Source organism: Peromyscus eremicus, chromosome 5 (genome assembly GCF_949786415.1).
Source record: "Peromyscus eremicus chromosome 5, PerEre_H2_v1, whole genome shotgun sequence".
Classification (NCBI taxonomy): Eukaryota; Metazoa; Chordata; class Mammalia; order Rodentia; family Cricetidae; genus Peromyscus; species Peromyscus eremicus.
This window is the reverse complement of record NC_081420.1, coordinates 32,320,796-32,333,011: the sequence shown is the minus strand read 5'-3', so window position 1 is coordinate 32,333,011 and position 12,216 is coordinate 32,320,796. Positions and strand designations below refer to the sequence as shown.

General features: G+C 41.9%; 1 protein-coding gene across 1 annotated transcript; it reads right to left on the bottom strand.

Moving 5' to 3' along the window:
• Window positions 1-847: 847 nt before the first annotated feature.
• LOC131910407 (basigin-like) lies at window positions 848-1,727 on the bottom strand. The gene has a single exon (XM_059262336.1). It carries the CDS (start codon window positions 1,725-1,727, stop codon window positions 912-914), a length of 816 nt encoding a protein of 271 aa, XP_059118319.1. The 3' UTR covers window positions 848-911.
• Between the last annotated feature and the right edge of the window lie 10,489 nt (window positions 1,728-12,216).

Below are 12,216 nucleotides of genomic sequence, written 5' to 3'. Positions count from 1 at the left end.
ATGATTAATTTTGTTCTTTTGTCACTTATGTTTATGAATCTTACTTAATGTGTGTATGTGTATCCATCTATCTATCTGTCTGTCTGTCTGTCCGTCCGTCTGTCCATCCGTCCACCCACCCACCCGTCCATCCATCCATCCATCCATCCATCCATCCATCCATCCATCCATCCATCTCTATCTATCTATTTATCTATCTATCGATTGATAGTCCTTCTGGGGCTGGAAAAAGGCTCAGTGGTTTAGAGCACTTGCTGCTCTTGCAGAGGACACAGCTCTGATTTTCAGCACCCACGTGGTGACTCACAACCATCAATAACTCCAGTTCCAAGGGATCTAAGGCCTTCTTCTGGACTCCTCAGGCACCAGACAGGTGTGTGGTGCACATACATACGTTCAGGTGAATTCAGGTGCACATACATACCTTCATGCACATAAAATAAATAAATAAAATACTCATTTTTTTTTTTGGCGGGGTAGGTCTTTATTTGTGGGGTCCCAGCAGGCCCAGCCATGTTGCCCATGGTGAGGATGGGCAGTCCCATACAGGGGAGCAGGTGATGGCCCCCTTCCACCAAGAAGTCAGAGCTTGTCCTGGCCTCTCCCTCCTGACTAAGGACAAGACCCCACTCTCCCACTCCACAGGGTTGTAGTGACAAGCTTAAAAAAAGGAAGGGAAAAAAATCAAACAGAACCCCCTAAGGAATGTATTCTCTGCATAGAAACCTCGTTTAGTTTAAACTAGAATCAGGGGTGCTGTGGGCGGCTTGCTTCTTCCAGGTGGGATTTCTGCACGGTGAGGCTCTGTCTTCACCCGGGTTGGGATAGGAGGTTGGGACAGATGGGAATGGGCATGGAGGTGGTCACTGGGCTGGGGTCAGGCGCCCCCCAACCCCCGCCTGCTCCACCATTCAGGTGGCGTTCCTCTGGCGTACGTTCTTGTCCTTGTCGTTCAGGTGATGGCCGCTGCCCTTCAGTGGGGCAGCACCAGGGTCATCCTCATCCAGGGACTGGTCGGGCTTCTGTTGCTTCTCACAAATGAAGATGATAGTGACCAACACCAGGACCTCAGCCACGATGCCCAGGAAGGGCCAGAGGGCGGCCAGATGGCTTTGCACACGCAGTGTCATCCTCTCCTGGACAGTACCCTGGGAGTTGGTGGCGTTACACATGTAGGTGCCAGGGTCGCTGTTTATGTCCAGGTTTCTGATGATCAGCTCAGATCTCTCCGGTGTGGATATCACGAGGTACTTGCTCTCAGAGCCATTGGTGATCACCTGGTCCCCAGAGTCAGAGGTCTTAAACCAGGTCCACAGAAAGACAGGAGGGTGGGATGAGTCAGACTTGCAGACCAGTCTCGCGTTCTCCCCCTCACTGGAATGCTCTGACTTCTTCCCGACCTTGATCCGGGGTGGTCCTTCCACAAAGATGCTGCACCTCCGCACTGGCTCAGGAAGGAAGATGCAGGAATACTCCCCAGCGCTGTCATCTGTGTCCACCCAGTACTGCATCTGCAGGTCAGGTAGCTTGTCTTCCTGCAGTACCTTGCCACCTCTCATCCAGCGGTGGTCAAGGATGTCGACGGCACTGCTGTTCAGAGTGCATGTAAAGTGTGTCTTGGAGCTGTCTTCGCTGATGGAGGTTAAGATGGTACCCGCCGCCGCCGCGCAGGCGCCTTGGCCGCCCAGGAGCGCGAAGCTCAAAGCCAGCAGCAGCGCCGCTGCCATGTCGCCTCCTCCCAAAAATACTCATTTTATTTCTCCTAAGATTCTATAGTTTCAGCTCATATGACAATGTTTATGACTATAAGTTAATTCTTACACAAAAAGGAAGTCCAATTTCATTTATTGATACTTGGCAGTCAGTTATTCCAGACTATTTATTAAAGATTTTTCCCCCTTGAGTCATCTTGGAAACCATGCCAAAATCAATTGACCACAAATGAGAGTTTATTTATGAGCTCTCCATTCTTTTCTACATTTACATCCTTAGCAGCATGCTAGTACCACACTCCAGTGCTCACTGTAACTATGTGACAGGCTTTCAAACCAGGATGTGTGAGTCCTCCAACTTTATTTCTCAGGAGTGCTCTGGATTTTCTAGATCTTTCGAATTTTCTTATTTTTTATTTTTTTGAGATCAGCTTTTCAACATCTATGAAATATGAACCGGAGCTCTGAAAAGGATTGTATTGACTATGCAGGTAAAATTGAGGTGTGTTGTCATCTTAACAACAACTATTAAGTATTTCTTTCTGTGATAATGGAGTGGCTTTCCATTTATTTAAATCTTTGCTAAGTCTTTAGTGATCTTTTGCACTTTATATTTCGGTCTAAACACCTTGTGTTGTTGTTGTTAAATGTATACCTCAAGTATCCTATTCTTTTTAACAGTACTATAACTGGGATTCCATCTTAATTTTATTTTTAGGTTGTTTGTTGAGAGTATATAGAGCAGATTTGTTTCTGTGTATTGATCATGTACTATGTAATTAATTTGTTAATTATAATGGTTTATTTTGTAGATTTCTCAGGATTCTATATATAAGACCAATCATCTACAAATAGAGATAGTTTTACTTCTTACTTTTCCATTTGATTGTTTTTCCTCCTTTTTTTTTTTTAAATCTATCCTCGTTTGATCTTTCAGTACACTGTGAGATTGAACATTCTTGTCTTGTCTTGTTCCTGATCATACAGACATTCTGTGTTGGGGTGTTTGAGAAAGCACCCTTCCTTTCTTAGGTTTTTTTTTTCGGGGAGCAGTTATTGGGAAAGTTATTAGATTTTGTAAAATGCCCCATCTCTAGAAGGACTTAGGGTTTTGTTGTTCTATAACCCCTAGTCTATTAACATTGTTTTCAATAGCAAAATAATTTCATATTCCATCAAAATTCCTCTTAAATTAACACTTTTTATCTTGTGACAAAAGAAACTGAATTTTTAAATTGAAATTCTTTTTGTGCTTATTTTTGAGATTGTATTTTCATTACATTTCTCTTTTCCCTTTCCTCCCTCCAAATGCTCCCATATGCCCCTCCCTACTCTCCTTCAAATTCATGGCCTCTTCCTTCATTAATTGTTATGCATGCATATATGTATTTGTATAAACATATATTGGGCATTATATTGACTCAACAGCTTATATTTAGGAATATATATGTGTGTGTATATATATACATATTTAGGAACATATGCGTATATATACACATACATGTATATACACATATATATAATTCCATACGATGTTACTTGTATGTGTGTTGCATGTATGTTTTCAAGGATGACCATTTGGCAGTGGACAAACGATTGGTGTGCTCCTCCCTGGGAAGGACACATCTCCCAGCTTTACTCAGTTGCCCACAGTTCTTTGAAATGAATATCTTTTTTGTTTGTTTTTGGTTTTGTTTGAGACAAGGTTTCTCTATGCAGTTTTGGTGCCTGTCCTGGATCTCGCTCCGTAGACCAGGCTGGCCTTGAACTCACAGAGATCTGCCTGCTTCTGCCTCCTGAGTGCTGGGATTAAAGGCGTGTGCCACCACTGCCCAGCTGAAATTAATATCTTTTTTATACTACTAGACTCAGTAGTTCATTGAGGGCTTGTGTGTCTATATTCACAGTGGATATGGGTTTGTATTTTTCTTTCCTGTGATATGTGGCCTGGTGTTGATGTCTGTAACACTGGCTTCCTGGAACCAGTTGGGAAGTACTCCCTAATATTCCCTTTTTTGAAAGAGTTTATGAGAGGTTCTTGCTATTTGAAATATTAAGAATTTGCTAGTGAAGTAACTTGAATCTGATCTTTTTTTTTTTTTTTTTTTTTTGGTGAGGGGAAGGGTTTTCTCTCTGTAATTTATTCAGCCTTCAGATTTCTATTTCTTCCATCAGTTTTGGCAGCTTATATCCGGCACACGTGTTAAAATAAAAAAAGCTTATTTGAATTTCTTTTTCTCCATGTCATTCACTCATTTTCTTTATTAGTTATGCTCGTCTTTTCGACAGTGAAAAAAAGGGAAAGCAAAAATGTTCCATATTACAGATCTGTTTAGGTTAGTTTATTATGGCTTCCTTCCACAAAACTGACCTCTTGAATCCTCTCTAAAATTTCACTATGAAGAAACAGAAATGAAAGAAGGAGAGATATTATTCTGCTGAGATATGAATCCACTTTGCAAGGTCTCATGGGTAAAAGAAAAGAAGCATCAAATTTCACCAATTGGCCTAGCCCAGGAGAACACTGGAAAGCACTCCTAAAATACAATGTAGTTGTTAGTAAAGCTGTGATGATTCATAACTTCAACAGAATTGAGACTATGAAGTTCCACACTTCCTTCCTCATTAGAATTGTTCATAAGAGAAATGCTACTTCTTTGCTGAAAGTTAATTGCAAGTTTCTTTCCTCTCTTTTTGAATAAAATGTTTCATATGTTGATGGAGAACCACTTTCACAGAGAACAAAGTCAAGATCGCACATCTTTTCAATTCAGAGTAACTGAATAGATACAGAAAGTAATTCATCTTTTTATTCTTGCAAGAGAGGTCTCAGTTCTGTTATTTAAAGGGAATACATTAGTTACTTTTCTACTGCTGTGGTAAAACTCCATGACCAAGGCACCTTATAGAAGGAAGGGTTCACTTGCAGTTCCAGAGGGATGAGCATGGCAGCAACCAGCAGGTGTGGCAGCTGAAGCTGATGGTTCACATCTCGAACAGCAAGCATGAAGCAGAGAGCGAACTCAAAATGGAGCGATTCTGCAAACTCTCAAATCCCGCCTCCAGTCTCCAGTGAAACACCTCTTCCAACAATGTCTCACTTCCTAAGCCTCCCCATACATCATCACCACCTGGGGACCAAGCATTCAAATGCCCCCAGACTATGGGGGACATGTCATTCAAACCACCACAGGGGATAAATCATTTCCCCTAATGTACCTTTAAAAAATCACCACCAAAAACAAATGTACTTTGCTAACTTGTATTCAAACTGAAGTGAGAAAAATCTAACCCTCTCAAATGAACTGCCCAGTTTGCTCCCTCAGCATGACAACGCTTGTCATAACAGTTCATCTCAATGATTACTTATACTCTGTTATACCAAAATGATTTCAGACTTATACAAAAGCTTCAAAACTAGTGCCTGCAGTCCCCACATCCTCATCACCTAAAGTTCCCATATTCCCTTTACCTAGAGCCCCCAAATGTTAATTTCTTGCCAGATTTGCCTTGTGTGAATTCATATTTCTAAGCAAGCTGTGATCTCTAGGGTGGATTGTGGAATGTGGGTTCTTATTTCACCACACAGTAAGCATCAGCCAGCTCTTAAATGTACAACTCTAACAGGCAGATCTGTTGCTGTTCAGACCTCACCTCTCGCTTTCTAATCCTGTTTCAGAACATCTTAGACACATTATCTCCTTATACTAATAAAAACATTGAAGGGGCTGAAAAGCCTGTTTTTAATTATTTCATAACTGAAACTAAAGCAATTTGAGTATATCAGTCTAATACTGTAAGCCACACACAGGAAGCCCAAGTTTAGTCTAGTTTTAGAATGGTAAGCCAGGTATTGTCGCTCTCTATAAATCAAGGCTGTGACCCATGAATTTGCATCAGTAGCTTAGCTCAGATATGAAGCAAATTAAGGACAGTTCATTTCTACCTGTGGCAAAGTGACTGTCTCAACATGTAACATATTAACGAAACCCTCAAAGACTTAGAATGCCATGAAATAATTAATTGATAGCTTAAGATAAATTATAAAGATAACATATGGACACCACAATTATCTTTTCTTTGCCTAGTTCTTTTTATCCATAGGCTTCAGTTGCACAAAATTGGATTATTTGTTTTCTTTGGTCCGTAACTGGTTTTCACTTTGGATCCATACATGACCTATTTTCATTAATTGTTCTCATTTACTTATTTCCAATAACATAAAAAGACCCATAAACCCTCCCACCAACATAAAAGCCAGGGCTACAATAACTGGATGCTAGTTTACTGGCCTGCCTTTCTTAATCCCTGCTTCTCCCCATCCGGCATTTAGAATGGCCACTCTCACCCTGGGTCCTTTGCTCATGGTCATGTTGTTTCTTCTGTTTGAGTCTGGGTGTTTTGCTTATTGGTTTGTTGTTATTTTTGAGACCTAGTCTCATTGTGTAGCCCATGCTGACCTCAAACCCACCATCCTTGCTCCTTGGCCTTCCTAGTACTGCAGTTATAAACACCATACATATTGGTTTGGTTTTTTCTCCTCATTTCAGCATTGGGAATCAAACCCAGGGCTTTGTGTTTGTCATAACAGTTCATCTCAATGATTACTTATACTCTGTTATACCAAAATGATTTCAGACTTATACAAAAGCTTCAAAACTAGTGCCTACAGTCCCCACATCCTCATCACCTAAAGTTCCCATATTCCCTTTACCTAGAGCCCTCAAATGTTAATTTCTTGCCAGATTCGCCTTGTGTGAATTCATATTTCTAAGCAAGCTGTGATCTCTAGGGTGGATTGTGGAATGTGGGTACACTAGGCAAGTACTCCATCACTGAGCCTCATCCTCAACCCACCTCTTTTTTAACTTTTACTGTGCATCTTTTGATTAGAAAGTTAATTGCCTTATTGACTTCAAGTCTCCCCCAGGGTCCTACCAGGTTGTGCCTTACAGCCTCGCATTTGAGGGAACGCTTTTGCTCATCAGTTTGGGGATGACTCGCTCTACATTTGTCCGTATGACTAGAAAAGTCAGAGACTAATCTCATTTCAGTCATTAATAAAACCAACTGGCATTTCTATGGATCACCTTGGTAACGTCACACTGGGACCTCCATGACATGGTAGCTCTGGGTACTATTTCTGAACAGCATCTGGGTCTGGCAGAGGCCAGTTGGAGGCAGTAGGGGGAGCCCACAGAGACTCCATAGTTAGGCCTTATTCCATCTTGACTCAGGGTCAGGGAGTCTGAGTTTGCTTTGCCCCACAAGACTGAGTAATAGGATGTTTTGCCCTAAGTTGTAGTTACCAGGTGTCTTATACTTCAAGGCCTAATTACAAGATGCTTTGCCATAAGGCATGGTTACCAAGTGTTTTGAAAATTAAGGAAGGATCTATACTGGTTTGTACTTTTTACCTTGACCTTAAAAGGAGGAGGTCTTTTGCCTCCCCCCTTACTGGTATATAAAAAGCCTATTAGGATTAAACTAGAAGTGACTGTGGTATTGACCCAGAGCCCTCCCAAAGCTGTGTCTTTGTCTTTTTCTTTGTCTCTATTTTTCATATCTATTATTTCTTGATCCTTACTCCTCCTTTCAAGGACTTTTTGACAGGTCAGGCTGGTCCCTAACAAAGCAGCATCATGAGATGTCCTGAGTGGCAGCCAAACTGAGAATCTGTACAGAGTAAGGAGGCTGAGTAGGGACACCCTGGTTCCGGGAGGCTGTGGGTGCTGATTTTGAGGCAGCAGGTATCCCAGGCAGGCTGAAGTACAGTGGTAGATTAGAGACACAACAAGTGTACTTTCAGATCTGCCATGAACTAGCTGTGTGACCTTGCAGACAGTTTTTACCTCTCTGGGCCTCAAGTTCCTCTTCGGGGGAATAAATACTTCAAAGGTCTTTTAAAGGTCCTTCTAGATGAGGAACCTAGGGAAAAAGTGGTGAAGAACCTGTCCAAGGTCCCGCCGTTCCTCCTTCACCAACTTGGTCACAAGGTCAACATCCATTCCCCAGAGCTCCTCCCTGTGCCTCACCACACCATGAAATGTTTCAGTGTTCTTTTCCATCCTACTTACTACTGACTTGCCTGTGTGTGGACAAGGACATGCTTTGATTGTGAACACCAAAGGCATGTACCGGAGCTAACTTTAGCCAAGGTATGGACTTATGAGACACAGGGGCAACAAGTAGCTCATAAAAGTCATTGGCAACATTCCCACTGGGACTCAGCACAGTACCATGCCTCAGCTGGAGTGTGGAGGAAAACCAGAAATGTATTCACCCATCTCACTGGCCAAGGGAGGGACAAGGCCCTGGATTATATCCCCGGTTCTGAGAAGAGGATAAGGAGGAGAAAGAAGGCGGGAGAGGGAAGGAGGGAAGAGAAGGAGGAGGGAGGGAGGGAGAGAGAGTTGAAGGAAGGGAGGGGGAGGAAGCTATTTCATCCTAGTTGTCTCCTTTCTTCTTGTCAGCGTTCTTCATTCTCTACTTCTGCTCAATTTGCTGCTTGGTAGAACATAGATTTGACAAAAACATTTTATATGGGAAGAGACAAACCTCCTCTCACTCTCTATTCTAAATTCCTAAGAAGGGTAAATGACCAATTTTGTACCTGTCCCCTCGACCTCAGTCCTACTCCACTCTACTAAAGCAAGCTAAAGTGGAGGTTGAGGTGGCCTCTGGTCCATCGACTCAAGACTGGGATGGGAGAGACTCCTGCCTAGGAAAGATCTGGCCTCCAACTCTGTCAGGGCCCATGACTAATGCTGGTTTACTCCAATCTCTGAGCCCTGAATGAACACTCATTACATGCGTTCTGAGTCAATGCACAAATGACGATAACCAACTAAAAGTGAAATTTCTGGGAAAGAGAGGTTCACCAAGTGAACCCTACCTTTTGGCTTTAAAAAGAAACTAAAAGGATATTAACTGCAGAACGTAATGAAGTGAGGTTCCTAGAAGGCAGTGAAACTTGGCACTAAACACTGACCCACCACTGTGTTAGCCGCGTGCGATGGACAGACAGAAGGCGTGCTCCTGCTGCGGGCCTGCATTTTCTCCAGAGCAGATGAGAGGGAACTGATGATGGGATGACATTGTTTTTGACTTTTCAGTGACTTTTAGGGGTTCTTACAGAGTCTCACATCCCTTTAAAAGTTCTGACATCAGTCAGGAACAGACAGACCCCACAAAAAGGATGTTTTAGAGTTTGCTTCCTCCTGGTTACAACCTTAAAGTCTGAAGAAAGTATCTCATGGAAAACGGTGGCATTTAAGAGCTCAAATCAGCCTAATCTGGCAATCAGCCCTTCCTCATTTTACAAGAGGCTCAACAACTCTCTATCAACTGGAGGCAGGGACCCCCAACTTCCTGTTCTGGGGAATATCAATCGTCAGTCATCACTAATGTTGCATGTGTACAGTGCCTAAGGGCTCACATTCTTTCAGAGCTTAGAGTTCGGACCCAAAACAAGTTTATATTAGGACCATTCATGGTTTAGTCACCCAGGCGTTGGTTCTGATCCAATCTGCAGTTGGGCCTGGTGTTCACACATCGAATCATCTGTTGATCATATTTACACTGTTCTTGGGTGGTGATGGTTTGACCTGATTTGTGCTTGTAGCTCTGGTTTGGCTAATGAGTGCTGTGTTGAAACTGACGTTTGCAGTCTGAGTCCTCAGTGGATGCCCGATAGAAAAGACAGACGAACATTTGTGTGGACAGCTGTATAGGCAGTGTGAGGAGGCATAGTGGAAGGAGAGGCGTGACATGCTATGTTAAATTATTCACACTTAACAGATATTTACAGAAATATTTGTATTACATTCGTATAAATGTATCATATTTAGTGTCAAGTTATATTTAATATTATAAAACACAAACTCTGACAAATGTTCATTTTCCCTAGATTTCATCTTATTCATGTCTTATGATGCCTTCTAAAGGGAAGAAGTCATTGATGTTGTCTTCTTTAAAATTTAAGGTAATCATCTTTTAAAGAAAAATCATCCATAAAATATAATTATATATTTATGGTCCATAAAATATATTTAATCCTGAAAATGTAAATCTAATGTGGAGCTCCATGGCATCCTTCCTGAGTGCATATTCTTTCTGTGTAGAGAAGTTCATTGAGTTGTATAGACTTTGGAGTCTCTATAATTTTGGTGTGTGATGTTTTTAACTTATTTTCAAGCTTTTTAATAGTAAAGTTTACTTTAAATTAAAATAAGTAAAACAAAATTCCTCATGAATAAAAGCCTTTGGGAAAATTTCCAGCACCCAAATTCCACCGGTGTTACTGTAGCATGCCTATTAGGAAAGTCAACACATTTTTTCCCTCTAAAGCACTGAAGGTATTCTAGAAAAAAAAATCATACTTCCTGAAACAGTTCCCTTTTAAAAATTAACTTGATCTTCCTCTGACTGCTTTTGGTTGACTAATTATAAGAAATCTCCCCATGATGAAATAGTTCCAATTTTGATCTTATCATAGTGAGGAAAAGGAAACTTCCATTTTTTGTCCCTTAAGAGGCTACCAGTGCTTTACACAGACAGCCTTTCCCTGAAAGAATACATTTCCCAAGAAACAGAATTGTTTACACTTAGACAACTAGTTGTTCAGCTGTTTAAATTATAAAGGTATTTCTAAAACTGATAAAGTGGACATGATTTAAAGATTAATCTTGTAAGTTAAACGCTAGCAAAAAAATATTGGAATAGAACTAAATGTTGTTGCTATAAAATTATTCCTTATTTTTTTTAAATACATCCATGGGTTTGGAGGATGGTTCTGGGACGGACCACTAAGAGATCTTTGTGTGAGCATAAGAGGTGAACAAGCCCTTTAGAAATGGTCCTAGAAATGCCCTTCTAGTTGGTCAGAGATGTATGTGTTAGTGTACACACAAGAAATCTGTAACCCCAAGCACTGTGCACTTCACTGCAGGTAACTTAGACTTCGACAGAAGAGCCTGTGCAAGCAAGTAGCACAGCACGGCTCTCCTGGCTTCCCCTCAGCCCTTGTGCCTGCTCTTGTTCCTGGCTCTAAACTCGCCAAGCACTCAGCTCAGCCCTTTTACAAGTTTCCTGAGGATGGCTGGCATGTCTCCACATGTGCTTTTGTCCACTCCTGACATTCTCTGCCAAGGGGAGGACTGTCTGTTAGTGGACTGTGCAGGGCGCTCATGTACATTCTATCCCAGCCCCTCACCCGATGAACTTGGAGAAACCTAAATATATAGCTATCCCTCTTCCTTCGTCTTAGTCTCATGAACAAGATACCCACTGGAAGCCTTAGTTCAGTAGAAAGTCTTGTCTGGTCAGATCTCCTCTGAGCTCTATCAACTACCAGTTCTAGAAACAGCTTTGGATTAGTTTTGGATGTGGTTTGTCACTGCCAAGACTCAAGTAGAAACTGGTCACTCAGGCGGCAGCACTGGACGGTGAGGCCCGTAAGAGGTGATTAAGTCCTTTGTTAAGAGTGATTAATGCTATTCTCATATGACTGAATCAGTCCTCGCAGGAACAAAATAGTGATCTCAAGAGTGGATTGTTACAAATAACCTCCCCTTGTATGTGTCCATTTGTGCTTCCATTGTGAGTTACAGCAACATGAGGCCCTCACTAGAAACCAAGCAGGCATACATGCTGAATTCCAGAAACCTCCAGAACTGTGAGCAAAATGAACCTCTTTTTCTTGTAAATTACCCAATCCCAGATAAGGATGCGGTGACATTGCCCAAGCTGAAGTGGAAAGGACATGCTTTTGTAGGAAAGCCTGTGCTTGCCTGTAAAAAGGTTACACCTTTATCACTACTCAGCAACTCATCAGTCTTACCTCTTTCATAGTTCCGGGCAGCAATTAGGCTCCTATAGACCCCAGCATTGGAAAGAATCAGTAAAAATCTCTTTCTTCTCTAAAACTAAACCTGCCATACCTTTCAGCCAGGGGAAAGCTCGTTACAGAAGGATATAGACTGGTTTTCCATTTGTTTACTTTCAAATATCTTCCATTCTTAAGGAACATCAAACCCACTGTTGTGGTTTGGGGTTGAGAATGCAAATTCATCATCTCCCTTTCCTGTAGAGGCTTTATAAATTAGTTGAAAAACAAATGCAAAAATCAGATACAATGAATCAAACTCTTGACTTAGATACAGGGGCCAAAAGATCTTAAGGGAATTCACGCAAAGCCACCCTTCACAGGCAAGACAGCTGTAGCCTCCCCCAGCAAAGACAGCACCTGGCTCCTTGGTCTTACGTACACCATGGAGGGGGAGGACAGGTGCTTCCTGTTTAAAAAAAATGACTAGAGAGAGGAGGGTGGGAGAGACAGAGAAGAGGGGAGTACTCACCGAAGCGGAAGGGGAGCGTTGACCTTACAGAGCAGTCCCATCCCTTAGTGAGCAGCAGAATTAGCCACATGTACTGAGGGGGCGGGTACAGTGGAAAAGACAAAAGTTCCTTTTACAACTTCACAAAGTGAAGAGTTTCTTTTCCT